Consider the following 20331-nt stretch of genomic DNA (forward strand, 5'->3'; position numbering starts at 1 on the left):
TAGTCTTATTCCACTAAAGTACTTAAAATAGTGGAGTAATTTCTTAATTGATAGTGGCATTAGGAGAATTTATTTAAAATAATATATATTATGAAAATATTTAGATAATTTCCTTCCTCTTTCTCTCCCCTTGCCTCCACTTCGAATTTGAGAATTAATTAATGTGTGGAGAACAGTTCACCTATATTGCTTTAGACTGTAACAAAGCTTTTTTCCCCCTTGATTGACTGTGTTCCTTTTTTGCTTAGGGAATTATAAAGAAATTTTTTTAGTTTACTCTGTTGCCATCATTTTAAGTCATTCTCATTTTAAAATTATAAGGATAGATCTTGTAATATAGTATATTCATTCCATAAATGAAGGTTCAAAATAACTTGTCATTGTAATGGTTTAGTGCATTTGTTTAGCATTATTAAAAAAAAAGGTGCAATGGTTACTTCTTTTTTCCTAGATCTGAACAGATATTGATTATCTACCAGTGTTCTTTACAATGCACTGCAATTGTTTCTCAGTGTGAATTCTTTGATTCTTTTAATACATTAAGATGTTTATACCTGTTTTGGAGATCATTTCATTGTGCACTCGTATTCTGAGACTACTACTATTTGTTTGCAGTTATGTTTTTCTAAGAATTGTGATTCTAGGGCTTCTTTACAGTATTCATGAGCGTTTAACATTGAGCTTTGCAGTTATATACTTAACCACATGATTGGTGAAACTGAATGGCCCCATGCAGATTCATTAAGGTAGCTTTTTTTTTCATTCTTGAAATGACCTAGTTCAGTATGCTCTAGATATTTTCCAAAAGCATTTAAAGTTCTGTAAATATGAATGATTTTGTGACTCAAAATGCTGGAAGTAGATTGCTTTGGGAGTCATTAAGCAAATTAAAGTAGCTACTCAAAAAAATGCTAACCTTGTCACTTTAACAATAGAAAATCTATTAAAAACAACAATTGGTGATATTGCCTGCCTGCAAGATTTTTTTTAACAAAACTGTATTTAATGCAATGCAAAGATGCATTGATTAATGCAAAGATGAAAGATTTTTCTTCCTGCCCTGAAATTAATAATCTAATATATTTTTATACACATAAGAAGTAACCAACTAGTGCTAAATTATTTTTAAGGTAAGGATTTAGCAAATCAACATAAATGTCCTTTTATCCATCTAGTTAACCTCTGAAATCAAAGTTCATTTTGTATTTTAATTCCTTTCATGAGAATTAGTATCAATACTTCTTGCATTTCTTTGGTTTTATATTAATTTTTTAAATCAAAACATCCTATGTAAAACAGGCCTGATTTCTAATTTTTACTCAAATTATTAGGTTTGTTATAATACTATGTCAAAAATTTTCAATTTTCTAAAATGAAGATATAAAAATTCATACTCTTTTTAATAATGGCTCAGATATTTACATATATTTCAAAAAGAATGTTTAAATAACCAAAATTAAGATACTTTCTTAATAGAAAAATTATGCTTGTCTTAATTCTAAATTTAGCAGATATTAAGCACCTTCTGAGAGCATAGAACAATAGACAGACACTAAACTTGATATCAAATGAACTTGGGTTCAAATTATGTGATCATGGACAAGTCAATTAACTTCTCATTGTCCGCATTAGGTAGCTCTCTTAAGATCACGAGGTGGCAGTCAAGTTGCCAGCTTAAGAACATTTCTAAAAATCATTTTACTTTCCATGTATATTCATGGTTCAAGAAAATGAAAGGTAATTTTTAGTTTACAGTTCCTTTTTGGTAGACAACAAATTAAATAGAAGTTAATGTTCATTGTATAATCAATATGTAACCATTTAAAACCTATCTAATAAAGATTATTAGGTGTGTGTATATATTTTCTGCACAAGTCAAATAGTTATAAAATTAATTTAATTTTAATTAAGCAGTGGTGAGTGATAATATATTTATATATATATATTTTTTTACTAAAATAAGCTATTTTATGTACAGATTTCTGGATAAACTTTGTTAATGTTGATGGCTATACATTTGGCTGGATATATTTCTTACGTGTGAATATATAAAGTCTTCTTTACTTGTATTTTCTCTCTCTTAAGACATAACTCAAAATATAGGGAATAAAGATTTGGACTGGTGATTTCATCAATATAGGAAACTCATATGAGAAAACTTTCTACCAGTGCAAGTCAGCACTTTCTCTGCAACTTAGAGGCTTACCTTTAGCACTGAGAAGTTAAGTAACTTGTCCTGGGTCCCAAAGCCAGTCTATATCAGAGGAAACACTTGAACTAAGGTTCTCTTACCTCTGAGACCAACACCACAACTGCCCCTCTGGAGAAATAAAAAAATTAACCTAACACATTCCAAAAACATAGATTCTCTTTTAATGAAAAATCCATGATGCAGAAGCTCTAAGGCATTCACAGTTATTTTTATAGGACCATTCATATCACATAGACTGCTTGAAAGAATTTATTAAAATCAGAGTTCACATTTTATTTTTGGAGATTTTTGTGTTGATTCATTAAGCAGGCAGATTTCTAAAAGTGGCACACCAACTCTATTAACAATGGATAATCTTGGGGCGGCTAGGTGGCGCGGTGGATAAAGCACTAGCCCTGGAATCAGGAGTACCTGGGTTCAAATCCAATCTCAGACACTTAATAATGACCTAGCTGTGTGGCCTTGGGCAAGCCACTTAACCCCATTTGTCTTGTAAAAAAACCTAAAAATTATATATGTATTAAAAAAATGGATAATCTTGGTAATAGAATCTTAACAGGTCCTTCAGAAGGCACATTTTTTTCTTATTCTCCCTTGACAAGGTTAACATTTTTTTTTAATAAATTGCAGATTCTCTTTCTTTTAGGTAAGTATTCAACATTTCTTTAATGAACTGCTGCAGATGGCAGAAATTTCAGTACTCAATGAATTTTTTTTTAATCTGTGGCCTGTTCTGATTTTTTTCTTTTCTTTTTTTTAAACTTTAAAAAAGTTAGATCTCACAGTAAATATCTCAAATCCTTTCCAATGGGATTCAGTTTGTACACATGTATCTGATGGAGGTCACTGCTTGTTGTTATGATACAGAAAAGCCTGTGTCTATTTTAGGCATTTACTGTACATTTCTCCCGTGAAAAGAGTGAGATCCTGTCATCTCATGCTCCCCATCCGCAGGTCACTTCCTGTAGAAATATGGACTAACTTAAACCTCGTGAGTACTGAACTGAGCATCTCTTGCAGCCTCTAGTATAAGAAACACACATTTGGTTTTTAGTTATGGAATAAGTAGAATGAAGGCAAACATTTTCATTTTCTAGATTTATATGTGTATTATCTGAAAATGTATAAAATCAGTCTCAATCATTTTGCAATAGGTTTTCATTTCAATGAAGTGTTGAATGAAGGAAAGGATCCAGGTACCTTTCATTAGTTAAGACAATGTGTGTGTGTGTGTGTGTGTGTGTGTGTGTTTGTGTGTGTGTGTGTGTGTGTGTGTGTGTGTGCGCGCACACACACACATATATATAAATAAAATGACAACTTCTGGTACCTAACTTGACCATTGCAATTTTTGATCTCCAGAGCAAAATTTAGGATGCCATATGACAACACTTTCAAAATTTTAATACACCTTAGTAATATTTAATTATTCAAGAGCAAGGGCAATTGTTTTGGTATCATAGGTAACACTTGACTAATGTATATTTTTATCTTATAATTAAAATTTCCAAATCAAATGCAGGATAAGAATACCTTGGATCTTAGCTGTTTTATTTCTTAATTATCATTTGTTTAGGCATGAGAGGGATTTTTTAGATTAGTTTTTTTTTTAGTTTTTTAGATTTTTTTAGATTAGTTTTAGATTTTTTAGATTAGTTTTCCCCTAGTACATAAACTGTTTATTTTTATCCTTATGTGTGGGTTAATTAATCCAGACACATATCACTAAAAATGCAATACTACAGGTATTTCTCACTTAATGAAATAGATATTTTCACCGTAGTTTGATGTATAGAATAGTTCTGTTAGGTTCTGCCTTCTCTTTGATTTTCATTACACAATTAGACATGTTCTGTTGAAAAATATAAATTGGTCCCTGGGAATAATATAAATCATTTTAAAGATATTAACAAACCTTTTAATAATACATATTTTAAAAAGAAAACATAGTAAAATATTAACCACATATTAACAGTTCATTGGAACTTTACAATATCACTATTCACTATAGAGCAAATTGCTAGGTAAGATTAATCTATCTTGAATTCCCCCATTTTTTAGGGTTTTGTGACTAAAATAAAAAAAGACAGGATTACCTCATATGTCCACAACATCAATTTATAGTGAGGTTCCTTTGTGCTTGAACTATCAGAAACTACCTAGAAGTACATTCATATGTTTTGCAGGAGCTTTAGCACTTTGGCTAAACAGCTTCCAACTTACCTCAACACTCAGAACTCTGCATTCCAAGTAATTTTTGTACTTTTCTTACTGGTTTCTTTCCAAACATCTTAATCTAGTAATACTTGTCCAGTTAATTATATAATCCTTGGACAGGAAAAAATAATTCATAAAGCTAAGAAGTGAAATCCATTCCTAATTTAGCATTAGAGACTCACTTAAATGTTTATTAGTATACTTTGTTCTTCAAAAATTGACTATTTCCAACAATGATCTGAAAATCAGTGGATCTTGCCTGCATTGACCGTTCTGTTTCCAACATGATGGTTGTTAACTGATGGCTAGTGTCCTCATTAGGGGCTGTTCACAGATCAAGATGTTGTTTGTTGAGCGTGACAAAGTGCTGATTGGTATGAAAGTTGGGCAGTCCACCTGACAGCAGCAGCAGGGACAGTATGGCAGCATGGGACTCCCCCACATTCCGTAAGTTTGGTGGGTGTTGTTCCTCAGTTAATTCGTGATTTAATGAAACAACCTAATTTTGAAATTTTAGTGAATTTCAGTTAAGTGAGGAATACCTGCAGTTTGCTTCATAACTTTTAAGTTTACCGTTATATAGAAGTTATGTTTAGATTAGAAAGCTACCATTCTTTTTAAATGGTTAATTTGTTCTGAGTAACCAGTATATTTCAAAAGACCACAGAACTTAAAGTCATAGGACTTGAGTTCAAATCCCAGTTCTGTCACTGTGTGGCTTTGGACACATCTCTTCTCTGGGCCTTAGTCTTCTCATCTCTAAATAAAATGAGGGAGGGTTGGACTAGATGACCTCTAAGGTCCCTGCCAGCTCTATGTCTACTTTTTCACCTTACTAATCTTTTTAAATATTTATTTTATACTCCAGGCCCTCTACTTAACAGAATTTTGTCTTAAAACAATATTAGGTGTAGAAACTTGGATAATCCAGCTCATATTTTTAGAAGTAGACTATAATTTGTATTGTTTGATAGTTTACTTTTTAAAATTGTGCTATTAGGCAACTAGCAAATCAATTCAATTTGGCCCTTTTTAAATAAATGCATTTCACAGAAGAGTATGAGGGGGGAAAGTATTTTACTTTGAAACAATGATATGAAAATTTTTTGTTGTACAAGGGGTCCCAGTTTTCATCTAAAGTTTCAAAAAAGAAGAAATAGTTATCCAGATTTTTAAGAGCAATTCTTAAAAGCCATAATGAGCAATGCATAATGCTTTGTTCCTGTATGCTGCTTGGCGGTTTTAAACTAACAAACCTTTGATTTTGCTGTGTAGACATTTAGTTTTGCAAATAAATGAAGAAATGATCAGTAATTAATTTGGAATGAAATTGGAAACGGTGTCTAAAATTGGAAATCGGTATCTAAAACTTGCTTCAAATTATAATTCTGGTATGTTTAGTTGGTCCTTTTTACATTAAAATGAGATTCAAAAGAGGAAAAAACTTAAACATTGACAGTTGCAGTTAATGAACAAAATGTTTAAACAGTTCTGAATGATTGTTTCATATTTTCTCTTCTCCTTTTATTAAGATTATTTTTATTGAAGTTTCCCATTTGTAATAAAAAGTAATATTCCTGGCAACTTCCCAAACACTTAAAACTATTCATTGTTTTTAACATCAACTGGTGTTTCTAGAGTTGTTAATCCCATTTTAATTTCGTGTATTTAAGGAGTAAAAAGAAATACTAGGAGTACCCCCCCAAAAGTACCTATTTAGTACTTAAAAATAAGTACTATAAAAAGTACTTAAAGAATTTAAGAATAGGTAATATATACAAAATTATTAAACAGTTTTGAACTCGTTATTATATTCTGCATGTCACTGAATTTTTCTCTCTTTTACCCCTGACCAAGAACATTTTCCTTTTTTGCTAAATAGAACAGTCCTTTTGGTAGTCTTTTAGCTATGCTTACAATGTTAAAAGAGTGACTTGAAAAGTTTTAACTAGTTATTTAGGATCATGGGGGAGAGAGGGCTATTTGATTGAATTTGACTTTTTAGAAATTAATTATTACAGTCAGAGCCATGCTGACTTTGAAAGCCAAGATAAATTTAAAGAAGATTTTTCAGAACACTGCCCTCCTTCTGTTTTATGTTGCAGAATCTCAGATAAATTTTATCTCAAAAGATCTCTCTTTAGCTATAAAGTGATACTATAGTATTAAAACAGTTAAGATCCTTGATAATTTTTGCAAATGGGTATTCTAATTTTTTAATTAAATATATTAAAGAAAAATATCAAGCAGTTGTGAAATTTGTGTAACTGAATTTTGTTATTCATATGTACATCAAAATTCCATTATGCACAGATATGAAGTATGCTTTATAGGTGCCTTTCCATAATACTTGTGTTTCACAAGCCCCTTTTGTTTCTAATTCTGGGAAGGTGTCAAATAATAGATGTACACACACATCAACCACCCCAGAAAGCCATTATATAGCATCATAGAATGCAATTTGCTACCTAGCAGCTCATCATTTACAGAAGATCTGACCTTGTATGTTCACATTAGTTAATGTATAGTATTTAGCCTTAAAGTTAACTATATTAGTTAACTTTACCCTGAGCTTCTTTTTTCATTGGTTGCAGAAATGAGAGAAAAGCAGTGATTTTGTGGGTATGTTTTTAGCAGAAGAAAAAAACAAATTTGATATATTAACCTTAACATAAACCACAGTAGTTTGTATAAATAGCAAATAACCTGTTATTTCATTATTTTAACAATATTAATATTTGTATGTTTATATATGTATTCATGGAGCAAACCAATGGGCCTTACCTTTGTATGCCCTGGAAAACATTACAATAATACCAAATATTTGACAGAATTAATATAAGTAGCTATCTTAGAGACAGTAATTTATGATGTTTTTCTGAACTTAGTAGCTAGCATATGTTCAGTTTGCATGCTTTTTAAACTCCAGACCAAATTTCAAAAAAGAGAATTCTGTTTTTAAATAGGTACAATTGTAGCTCCTTTAAAAAAAATTGTTTTTAGTAGAAATTGTATCCTGAATTAATTTCAGTTTATCAAACAGAAGATACCTCTCAAAGACAGCTCAATAGATCTGAAAAATTTATATGCATTTATATTGTGCATTTTAAAGACATTAGCTAAGATCTGAATTAGAAAAATGTGTGCATATAAATTATAAAATTTAAAAAAAGTTTTAAAATAGTCATTTGAAGAATAGCCTCCATCAGCAAAAAGTTACTGTATGTGTTACAGGGTTTTTTAAAAATTCAGGTTAATTTTGATGTTCTTTAGTTGTACAAGAACTAATTTTTGACACATTTGTTTAGGTTTTACTGCAATTACGATGACCAATCCCATTTGGCTTATAAAAACTCGGTTACAGCTTGATGCAAGGTATGTAATTATTAAAAAATGAATTCATTGAAATCACTTTTCAGTAAGATCATTGTCTAATTTTGTGTAAAAGTCAGTAGAAAAGTGGAGAGAGCTAAAGGAGACTGTTCTAAGTTTTACACATCAACTTTATAGTTACTTAAAGATAGCACAAAATTCGGAGGGATTCTTTTTATTTTTATTTTTTATTTATTTATTTTTTAGATTGTTCAAGGCATTAGGGTTAAGTAGCTTGCCCAAGGCCACACAGCTAGGTAATTATTAAATTTCTGAGGTCGAATTTGAACCCAGGTACTCCTGACTCCAAGGCCGGTGCCACTGTGCCACCTAGCTGCCTAGAGAGATTCTTTTAGATGATCAAATTGAAACTAAGAATTTAAACTTCACAGGGAGACATGTAGACAACTTTCATTTTTATTCAGAAAACCAACCAAACATGTAGGAAAGGCAAAGAAGAAGGTGGTTCAACAGTTCATGTTTTGTTCATTCATTTATTTATTTTTAAACAAAGTAAAACCATGTGTTGTATTTGACTGAAAGTTCAGTCAAATATGATATGATATGAAAGCTAATTAGTTTGACTAAATAAATATACTATGCAGTGTTTGGCAGAAAACTTCTGGAGCATTGTTTTTCTCTAATAGTTGACAATGAGAAAACCGATTCAGAGTTTATTGGAAGTATCATTGGATTTGGGATGAAAGGGTCAACTCATTTGCAAATGGGTATTCTAATATTTTATTTCAATTAAGCATTTTGAAGAAGAATGTCAAGCAGTTCTGTGAAATTTGTGTAGTTGAATTTTGTTATTCATATGTACATCAAAATTCCATAATGCACAGATCTGAAGTATGCTTTATAGATGTTCTTTCATAATACTTGTGTTACACAAGCCCAGCTCTGCCACTTCCTGTGGTAGTTGCTTACTTATATTTTCTGGGCCTCAGTTATCTCATATGTAAAAGAAAAGTGTTGGAATAGATGATAACTTCTTAACATCCCTTCTAGCTCCCAGGCTTTAATTCTGTGGTCTTTGAGCTGCCTTTCACTGATTCTGCATGTGGAAAGTAGGTAAGGGATATTTAGCCTAGAAACAAGAGGTCTTGTGATGGAAATATGGTAACTATCATGGGCACAAAGGATTAGACTTATTTCTTGTGATGAGGACAACTTCAGTTCAATCACTGGAGGTTGCAGAGATGCAATTTCATCTTAATAATTGAATTTTTTTCCTAACAAATTGAAATCATCTAAGAAAAAAATATTGTCAGTTTTCACAAAAACTAGATGACTTGCTGGAGATGTAGAAGGTATTTCCTGTGCTAGATAAGATGTTAAAGTAGTCAGTCTAGGGGCAGCTAGGTAGCGCAGTGGATAAAGCACCGGCCTTGGAGTCAGGAGTACCTGGGTTCAAATCCGGTCTCAGACACTTAATAATTACCTAACTGTGTGGCCTTGGGCAAGCCACTTAACCCCATTTGCCTTGCAAAAAAAAAAACTAAAAAAAAAAAGTAGTCAGTCTGTAAATTCTTTTCCAGATTAAGTTTCTCCTAGTTTTATAGGAGCCTGTTAGAGCTTCATTTCTTTTATTTTATATTTTTCTTTAAATTTTTAAAATTTATTTATTTTTGAATTTTACAATTTTCCCCCCAATCTCACTTCCCTCCCCCCCACCCCCCACAGTTAGTCTTTACATTGTTCCCATGGTATACAATGATCTAAATTGAATGTGTTGAGAGATAAAACATATCCTTAGGGGAAAATAAAATATAAGAAATAGCAAAATTACATAAGATTTTTTTTTTAATTAAAGGTAATAGTCTTTGATCTTTATTCAAACTCCACAATTCTTTCTCTGGATACAAATGGTATTCTCCATTGTAGATACCCCAAAATTATCTCTGATTGTTGCACTTATGAAATGACCAAGTCCATTAAGATCGATCATCAACCCCATGTTGTAAAGCTCCATTTCTTATTCTACACCTTCTGATACAACATGGGTAAAACTGAACATGTATCAAGAAGCCATCAGGTGAAAATTTGTTTACAGCTCACTATTGCATTCTTCTAGTCACTGATTCAATCATGCATTTTCTATCCTATCTCTTGCTACTACCAATTGCAGAACAAGCCTCTTTATAGTGAAAGGCATCTGTTCTGGGAGTAATGGGAAGAAGTGTGGATATCTCCTCATTGTAACTTCTGTTTAATTTTTTATATTTGTAGCCCCAGGTTGCTGAAACCAAGAAGGCTCAGGAAAACCACAGGGTCACAGATTCTTTTTAATTTTTTTCTTCTATTAACAATCATTTTATTTCCTTTCCCTCTTAGTGTTCCCTTCATCATTTTAAAAAAAAAGGACAAAAGAAAGAAAAATAAAAACACATTGGTCATATCCAAAAATAAATGCTTGCATTCTGAGTCATCTCCTCTCTTTCAGGAGATGGATAGCATACTTCACCATTGGTCCTTTGAAATAGTGATTGGCTGTTGTGTTAAATCAGTTTTTTAGTCTTTCAAAATTATTTGTCTTTACAGTGATAGTGTATAAATTGTTTTGATTCTTTACTCTGAATCAATTCATGCAAGTCTTATGAGGTTTCTCTGAAACTGTCACATCATTTGGTATTCTGTTACATTCATTATATCACAGTTTGTTCAGACATTCCCCAATTGATGAGTATCCTCTTAGTTTCTAATTATTTGTCACCATAGAAGGAACTGTAATAAATATTTTTATACATATGAATCTTTTTTTCCTCTTTGAAAACTCTTTTAAAGTTTAATAATGATTCGGTGTCAACTGGAAAAGCTATCTTCCTTTAATCTCTTTGGAACAAAGGCCTAGTGGTGGTATTATTAGGTATTGTGCAGTTTAGTACTTTATTAGGCTTAGTTCCAAACTGCTTTCCAGAATGGCTGATTAAACTAAAGCTCCCCCAGCCATGCCTGTTTTTCCATAGCAGTCTCCATTTAAAATTAATGTTCTTCTCCAACAACTGATTCACACAAGTCCTTTGTATAAACCAATTACCATCCCCAGAATTAAAAAAGAAATTTAATTGATATTCCTAAAGCACTAGTCTTAACTGTATCACTCTCCCCTATTAAATAATTCCAGTTGCTCCCTTTTGACTTAGGGATCAAATATATTCTCCCACCTTAATCAGGTTTCTATTTTTGTGTGTAAATGTTTTTTTACACAATGTTGTATATTTATAAATATGTACTTATTAGGGATGTGTGCCCAGAATTGTTTTACTGATAGGGTGGTTGTGATCAAAAAAGATTAAAGACCATTTTTCTGGAAAGTTATCCATATTAGAATTTTTTTGTGCCTATATTAATTGACTACTCCTTCAATCACTGTCTCACCAACAGTGACCAAAAACCTACTAAATCATTAACAGGAAAAAAATTGCTTTTTAAAAAAACAAAAACCCTAACACCTGGGAATTTCCAACTCTTAATTATCTTTACTTAACAGTTCTCTAGAATAACTTGATTTACTGGACATCTTAGCTGTCATTGTAACCAATGACAGTAATTTTCTACCTTTCTACTGTTGTTAGGTCTTCACTGAAGGAGGAGTTAATGTGATGATTTTCTGTATCAAGTAGGACAAAAATCTATAAGTCAAAAATATTTATTAATCACTGAGGTAATTACCATCATAGCTGGAGTTTACCATCTACCAGACTAAAAGGAAAATACTACCACACTGTATTCATAATTTCTTTAAACTCAGGATCTGATATGTGAGATGGCTATAGCCAGTCTCATAGGGCTTAGCTCTTGGGGCAGCTAGATGGTGCAGTGGATAGAGCACCAGCCCTGGAGTCAGGAGGACCTGAGTTCAAATCTAGCCTCAGACACTTAATTACCTAGCTGTGTGGCCTTGGGCAAGCCACTTAACCCCATTGCCTTGCAAAAAAAAAAAAAATATGTTTTTTTCCTTGGTAAATTTTCATTTGCTCTTGATGATTCAGTTGTTTCTTAAGTAGATGATCACAAAATCCAGCTCTGGTCTTTTCTGAATTCCACCTTCACATTATTAACTTCTTGCAATACATTTCTGTCTAAGTGCTTTCTCTAAGTATGTCCAACTCAACATGTTGAAAATTAAACTTCTCATTCTCTTTCCTTAAAACTGTGTTTTCTTTACCTGTGGAGTATGGCCTCCTAGTCAGTCGTCTTCATAACCTCTGATATCCTTGATTACTCCTTCTATATCCAATCCATTATTAAGTCCTGTTAATTCTCTTGTCTGTAACATCATAGGCATCCATTCCATCCCCCCTTTTTTTTTCCTGGAAATATTTCTTTACTAAAATATTCTTGTTTAAGAGTTAAACATAATACCCTCTTCCCCCCCCAAAAAAAAATATAGACCCTCATGAGCAATAAAAGAAAGAGAAAAAAAATAAAAATAAAAAATGTGCTTCAGTCTGTGTTCCAACACCACCAATTCTGTCATGGGTGGATCACATTCTTTATAATAAGTCCATCACAAAAGTTCCTTCCATATTTTTCCACCATTGCCGTTGGTGATCGCAACTCCCTCCATTCATACCTCCCCACTACCATATACTATATTTTCTCTCTCCTTTCACTCTGTCCCTCTTCTTAAATGTGCTATAGGGTATCTGAATGGTGCAGCAGACTGCCTGGGGCCAAGGGACTCCAAGCCCACGTACCACCCCTTAGGCCCAGCAACCATCCAGCCCTGTGGTCCTGGACAAACCATCCAATCCCAGTCCCTTGCAAAAAGTAAAAACATTAAAAAGGAAAATGCGTTATATCTGACCACTCTCCCCCACGGTCTATCCTCTCCTCAATCATTCACATCCCCCTGCCCCCCCATCTCCCTTCTGTCCTTTTTATTCTGGATGTCTATACCCCATTGAGTACAGATGCTATTTCCTCTCTGAGCCACCTCTGATGAGAGCGAAGGTTCCCTCATTCCCCCCTCGCCTTCCCCCCTTCCATATCATTACAATAACTCACTGTAATTAAAAAAATTTTTATTATATGAAATATCTTAGCGTATTCCACCTCTCCTTTTTCTATATCGCATTACATTTCCCTTTTAGTCATTGACTCCATTTTTACACTACATTATATCTTCAAATTCAGCTCTCCTGTGCTTCATCTGTAAAAGCTCCTTCTACCTGCTCTATTAAATGAGAAGGTTCATATGAGTATTATCAGTATCATTTTTCTATACAGGAATACATGTAGTCCCTCATATTTTACCCGTCTCCTCCACTCTCTGTGTTTCACCTGAGTCCTGTCTTTGAAAATCGAACTTTCTGTTCAGCTCTGGTCATTTCAACAGGAACAATTGAAATTCCCCTTATTCATTGAAAGTCCATCTTTTCCCCTAGAGGAGGATGTTCAGTTTTGCTGGGTAGTTGATTCTCAGTTGCATTCCAAACTCTTTTGCTTTCCAGAATATTATATTCCAAGTCCTGCGAGCCCTTAATGTAGTTGCTGCTAAATCCTGTGTGATCCTGACTGCAAATCCACAATATTTAAAATGTTTCCTTCTAGCTGCTTCTACTATTTTCTCTTTGACTTGGGAGTTCTGGAACTTGCCTGTAATATTCCTAGGGGTTGAATTGTTTTTGGATCTTTTTCTAGGGGAGATCGGTGGAGTCTCTCAATTTCTATTTTGCTCACTGCTTCTAGGATATCTGGGCAGTTTTCCTGTAGGAATTCTTTAAAAATGATGTCAAGGATCTTTTCCTGATCATGACTTTCCGGTGTCCCAATAATTTTTAAATTATCTTAACCGAATCTCTTTTCCAGATCAGTTGTTTTTTCAATGAGATGTTTCACATTTTCTTCTAATTTTTCATTCTTTTTTTTGGTGTTGTCTCATAAAGTCAGCAGCTTCCTTTAGCTCCATTCTAGATCTGAAGGATTTGTTTTCCTCAGAGAGCTTTCTTATCTCTTTTACCATCTGGCCAATTCTACTTTTTAAAGCATTCTTCTCCTCAATAACTTTTTAAACTGTTTTATCGGGTGGCTAGGTGGTGCAGTGGATAGAGCACTGGCCCTGGAATCAGGACTACCTGAGTTCAAATCTGGCCTCAGACACCTAGCTGTGTGGCCATGGGCAAGCTACTTAACCCCATTGCCTTGCCAAAAAAAAAAAAAAGAAAAAACTAAACTGTTTTATCCATTTGACTTATGCTAGTTTTTAACATGTTATTTTCTTCAGCATTTTTTTGGATCTCCTTAACTAAGCTGCTGACTTCTTTTTCATGTTTTTCCTGCATCTCTCATTTCTTTTCCCAATCCTTACTTGATTTTCAAAATCTTTTTTGAGCTTTATCATAGCCTGAGCCCAATTTTCATTTTTCTTGGAGTCTTTAGATGCAGAAACTTGTACTTCCTCATCTTCAGATTGAGTATTTTAATCCTTCTTGGGATCATTGGCAATGTGTTTCTCAATGATGTTCGTCTTTTTTCTCTGTTTACTCATTTCCCCAGCCTGTGCCTGGTTTTGGGGTGCTTCCTGAGCTTTTGAGTATTATTGGGGACACCTCCCCACAAGGATCTTATGAGGCATGTGAAGCTCTGTCTTCCTCCTGGTCTGTGAATGACCACAAGCTCACCCCTTTGCAAACACGTAGGCTGAGGTGGGGTTGGGGGGGGGGGAGCTGCTGTTCTGTGGGGGTCCTAGACTATGATCAGGATCTGAATGTGTTCAGAGCCCCAGAGTCCTGTTCCAGGTACAGGGGACAGACCTGGGAAGTCTCCACTCCCCTCCCTTTGGTAGGCTGAACACTCAAGGCTCAGTTGCCTGGGGGCTCCTGCTTACCAGCTCCATTTGCTTCCTTTTCCTGGATCTGGCTGCCACCACCACCACTGCTCACTGAGTGCCCTGAGGACTGGGCTTCACGGTACTTGCTCTGGCAGAGGTCCCCCTGCTGATCTTCCAAGTTATGTCCAGTGCTCCCTCCCAGGTGCCCTGGGGCTGCCTCTTGGAGACTGAAGTTCCTTCACTCTGGCAGGCCAGGCTCCCCCTCTAAGCTCATGGAGCAGAGCCTTTCCACTATTTTCCAGTTGCCTGGTTCTGGAGAATTGACTCACTGGATTCCTCTGTGGGTTCTATCTCTCAAAATTTTGGTTAGTCTTAATTTTATGATTTTTGAAATGTTATGGTGAGAGGTTCTTCTCCTGTTGCCATCTTGGCACTGCCGCCCCCCTCATCCATCCCCTTTTTAACAAGAGCACAGCCACTCACCCTAGCCAGATGGACCATTGCCTCCTCCTCAGTCTTCTTGCCTCCAGATTCTCCTATTTCCAGTATGTCTTCTTCCAACATTTGACCATATCATAACCTTCAGTGACCCCTTTTGCCTTTAAAATAAAATACAAACTCAGTCTGGTTTTTAAGTTTTTTCTCATTCTGATTACAACCTATTTTTTGCACCTTTTATAATCCCCTATGTCCCTTTCAAAGTAAACTTGTCTTCTAGAAAGGTGTGTATAATGTCCCCTAAATATGGGTAGTATTCAGTCTGTCTTCATTTTCCCCTTTTGAAATCCAAGTCTTTCTCAGAATCCATATCAGGTGCCCTCTCTTCAATAAAGATATCTTTGACCTCTTCACTTATCAGTGGTCTCTATTTTCCCAAGTGTTTTAGATTATACTTGTCAATCAATGTTCAGTGGTATCTCCTTAAAGGGTGGGAATTGTTCTACTTTTGATTTTATCAACAAGCATTTTTTTAATGAACTTAACCTGAGCAACACACTGTGCTAAGATACAAAGAAGGAAAAGATAGGCCCTAACTAAAGAAGGTACATGAAGATAAATCTGTAAAGGGAAGTCATTTAATGCAGCTGGAATGACAGGGAAAAGCTTTTTGCCAATTGTGAATGAGATCAGGGAAGTTTAGAGGGAAAAGTGAGGGGGCAAAGGCTATAGCCAGTACAAAGACACAGATGGGAAATGTAGCTGCAAGTAGTCTGATGCCAGAAGGTAGAATGTGCAAAGGGGAATAATAATAATAATTATGATGATGATGATGTTTGTCCTTCATTTTCAAAGAAGATCACATTAGGTAGATGATGCCATGACAACATATGAATTGGATTTGAGTGAGGGGAGACTGTGCTAAGTCACTAGTCTCACTTTCTTCTCCAGAACCATCTGGGTCCAGTAGCCATATATATATATATCAGGATGACTGGAGATGGCCCTGGATATGGGACAAAGTTAAATAACTTGCCCAAGGTCACAGCTATTAAGAATCAAGTGTTTCATTTAATAATTACCTAGCTGTGTGGCCTTTGGGCAAGCCACTTAACCCCATTTGCCTTGCAAAAACCTAAAAAATAAAAAAGAAGCAAGTGTTTGAGGGCAGATTGGAATTCCTGTCCTCCTGACTCAAGACCAGTGCCCTATCCATTGCACCACCTAGCTGCCCTGTGGAATAAAATGTAAGACGGCTAGGAAGGTGACAAGGGACATGGTTATGAGAGATTTAAATGCCAAACAGGATTTTATATTTTATCCTGGAGTATGCTGAGCTGAGCAGGAAAGGGGACAGGAGTGGTATGGCAGCATGATGGAGGATGGAAAAGAACTCTAGAAGGCTATTGTAGTTGTTCAATTATTGATGTAAATGGGAAAGGATACTGTATATGAGAGGTGTTGTGAAGCTAACACCAAGACTTAGCAGCAGATTTGATGTGCGGATTGAGTTTGAGGATGGAGTAAATTGAAGGTACTGGGATTATGGGCCTGGATAACTAGGAGGATGAAAATGCCCTGAACTGTAATATGCAAGTTGGGAAGTAAGGAGGACTTGGGGGGGGGGGGGGGGTTGATATATTTTCAACATGTTGAGGTTGAAATACCTACAGTTTGAAATGTCCAAAAGACAATTGGAAATGTATAACTATATAGTTCAGCAGAGAGACTAGGATTGGATAAATAAAACTGCATAGAAATAATCATTGAACCTCTGAGAGCTGATGAGATAAAAATTCAAAATCAAGAAGAGTAGGGATTTCAAAAAGACCATAGATTTACTAATTAAGAGAGATGATTGGTCAATTTGGAGAGGTTTGTTTCAGTTGAATGACAGTTTCAAAAATCATTAAAAGTGGGGGCAGCTAGGTGGCACAGTGGATAAAGCACTGGCCCTGGAGTCAGGAGTACCTGGGTTCAAATCTGGCCTCAGACACACTAATAATTACCTGTTTGGCCTTGGGCAAGCCACTTAACCCCATTTGCCTTGAAAATAAACCTTTAAAAAAAAGTGAAAGTAGAGGGGCAGCTAGGGGAGCAGTGGACAGCACCAACCCTGGTGTCAGGAGGACCTGAGTTCAAATACAGCTTCAGACACTTAATAATTACCTAGTTGTTTGACCTTGGACAAATCACTTAGCCCCATTGCCTTGCAAAAAAAAGTGAAAGTAGAAGCATTAATTTAGCTTGACTTTAAGTTGTTTTAGAGTCATTGTTTTCTGGTTTTGTGTCTTGAACATATTTGTCACTATATAATAGCTTTTTATGATGTGGTTTTTTTTAAATTTACTTATTCTTCCACCATACTACTTGATTTTGAACTTGATGTTAGGGCTGGACTCTGCACATTTCTGGGAAGCAGGTCTAGACCGATCCTTTTGCTGTTTTCTTAAGGTCTTGAGTATTGTGTTAATTCCAGATCCAGGGTGGAATCTTATTGCTACCCTTTTGCCCACTGGGCTGAGTTTTCCAAGTTCCAGCCAGTTGCTTAGAAGCTGCTCCTGTGGGTCTAAACCTTTCTGCTGCTTGTTTCTGGTCATGCTCCTTCTCAGAACACTACTAGAGGCCATTTACAGCCACCCTTGGGCACAGGTAACCTCCTCAAGCCATCCTGAATCTGACTGGAACTGAGTGATGGAATTTCCCTCACAGTTGCCAGTACCTGCAGATCTCTCTATTGATCTGTGCCAGAAAATTGGAATGTGAGTTGCTGTGATTCGTTTTTTTCTGGAATTTCCCCATTCAGATTTAGTCTGGTACTTTTTCTAGGGCTATTAGGAGAAATTTAAGGTGAGAACTCGCTGTACTGCTTCCTGATAGCTATCTTGGCTTTACCTCTCCCTGGGTGATAAACTTTCCTAGAAATTAGGGGTATGACAAAAAATAAAGAGGTTAAAATAAAGAGAAAGGAATGGTATATATAAAATGTATACACAAAATAATGTAGACAAATAGAAATATCTGAACTTTTCTTTAAGGCTCAATTGAAATTTTACTTCCTCTTATATTTCCTGTCTTAACCATTATTAAATTTAACTCTTCTTAACTTCCTATAGTATTTAATCTGTACAATTCATCTGGAATTTAGATAATCACCTAGTCTGATTATCTTTTTGTACATCTTTGGCTTATTTCCTCAATCAAATCATGAGTTCTTTGGTAGGATCCATATCTTGCCCTATTTTGTCCCCTCTATACCTGCTGGATATTATTCTTTGCAAAGTCAGTACTCAGTAAATATTTTGTTGATAAAGTTGTACTACAAGAGATAATTTTAAAAGATGTTAAAAGAAACCCTTGGAGTTTAATAGAGTTTACTAGGGAAGATTTCCTGAAGAAAGTGAATTTTAAGGATAAAGCTCTCTTTTGGTAAGGAAAGCAAGCTTAGAATATTTTCCATACGTACTATACATATAAGAAATATGAAAATTGACCAACAAAAATACATATATATATATATATATATATATATATATATATATATGTTGTTAAATGCAAAGCAAACTCACTGAAATACTAATTGTCACAGAATATATTTGTTATAGGGTGTGTCTATTTGGACTTGTGTGCAAGAAGGTTTAATTTGAGAATCTCTTAAAAGATGTGAACTTGGGGCAGCTAGGTGGCACTGACCCTGGAGTCAGGAGTACCTGAGTTCAAATATGGCCTCAGACACTTAATAATTACCTAGCTGTGTGGCCTTGGGCAAGTCGCTTAACCCCCTTGCCTTGCAAAAAACCTAAAATAAAAAAAAAAGATGTGAGCCTACCCCAAGAATCCTGAGACCCATCAGTGTAACTTATAGATGTGTTTAACATTCAATAAAATATTTCTTTTTAACTTTTTGGAATATGGAATTTGAAATACATTTTTTAAATTCTTTAAATTAAGAACAAAGGAATTTCCAAACCCTGATCTTTAGAGTTTACAAACTGTCATTCTTTATCAAAGTAATGTATTCATCTATTGCTTCTACTATATTTAGGTTTTTGTTTTGTTAAATTTATAGACTCATAGTTTTTAAGTTTATGATAAGCCATTTTCATTTTGTTTTTCAGAAACCGTGGGGAAAAGCGAATGAGTGCTTTTGAATGTGTCCGTAAAGTGTATCAGACAGATGGACTTAAAGGATTTTATAGAGGCATGTCTGCTTCTTATGCTGGCATATCTGAGACTGTTATTCATTTTGTTATTTATGAAAGTATTAAGCAAAAGCTACTGGAACATAAAACTGCTTCTAATATGGAAGATGAGGAAGATTCTGCAAAAGAACCTTCAGATTTTGTGGGAATGATGTTGGCTGCCGCCACCTCTAAAACTTGTGCCACATCTATAGCATATCCACATGGTAAGAGAATTTTGGTTCATATTGGTCCAGTCCTGTTTACAACAGGAATCTATACAGCCTCAAGCCTTTAATCTATTCAATCTAAAGCACAATATTCTGTGTTTAAAATAAATTCTAGTAGAGTCCCTTGGAGTTCATTGTAGTAGGATTTGACCTGGATGAATGCTGCTTTTTTATTCAACATTCATCTTTTTTCTTGACCTAGCTCCTTAATTGTTGAACAAGGAGATGGCTACATCACTTTCCTTTTTAATTTGGCTAAAGTAATTTAAGTTTATGTAGTAATTGCTCATAATTCTAATTTGCTTTAAGTTTAATATTATAAAACTAAATTCAAATGGAATTATCTAACTTCAAATGAAATATCTTCTAACCTTGTGTTTATAACTGTATGCTATTTTAGGAAGCATAAAATAGAACTCATAATTAATTAAATGTTGACTCCTAAATTTAATTCAAATAAACTTTACATACAATAATTTTTTTTTAGGTTTTTGCAAGGCAAATGGGGTTAAGTGGCTTGCCCAAGGCCACACAGCTAGGTAATTAAGTGTGTGAGGCCGAATTTGAACCCAAGTACTCCTAACTCCAGGGTCGGTGCTCTATCCACTGCACCACCTAGCTGCCCAATAATTTCTTGATTAGAAAATTTCTGAAACAAAAATTTTTTAATTGGCATGAGTGTAGAAAGGGGCAGGGGCAAAAGAAAGACCCAGTAGATATGCCCCACTTAGAGAAGTACAAAAATCTTGGGTTATACAAGCCAGTTACCCTAGGAGATGGTAGGACTGCTCAAAAGTTACTATGTATACTCTTTAAAATCAAGTATACTTCTACTAGGTCTTATACCCCCTTCAGAACAAATAAGAGGAAGATTAGTCATGACCAGATGTGTTGTTAAACCAC

At 34.7% G+C, this 20331-nt stretch overlaps 1 protein-coding gene across 4 annotated transcripts in view; it reads left to right on the top strand.

Moving 5' to 3' along the window:
- The window catches only part of SLC25A36 (solute carrier family 25 member 36), a 51947-nt gene that overhangs the window by 26450 nt on the left and 5166 nt on the right, over positions 1–20331 (top strand). For all 4 annotated transcript variants that reach the window (XM_074214895.1, XM_074214894.1, XM_074214897.1 and 1 more), the window contains 2 exons: positions 7738–7804; positions 19136–19425. In XM_074214895.1, the coding sequence (XP_074070996.1) occupies positions 7738–7804; positions 19136–19425 (357 nt within the window). The remainder of the gene's footprint in view (positions 1–7737; positions 7805–19135; positions 19426–20331) is intronic.

This window comes from Macrotis lagotis, chromosome 1, assembly GCF_037893015.1.
Source record: "Macrotis lagotis isolate mMagLag1 chromosome 1, bilby.v1.9.chrom.fasta, whole genome shotgun sequence".
Classification (NCBI taxonomy): Eukaryota; Metazoa; Chordata; class Mammalia; order Peramelemorphia; family Peramelidae; genus Macrotis; species Macrotis lagotis.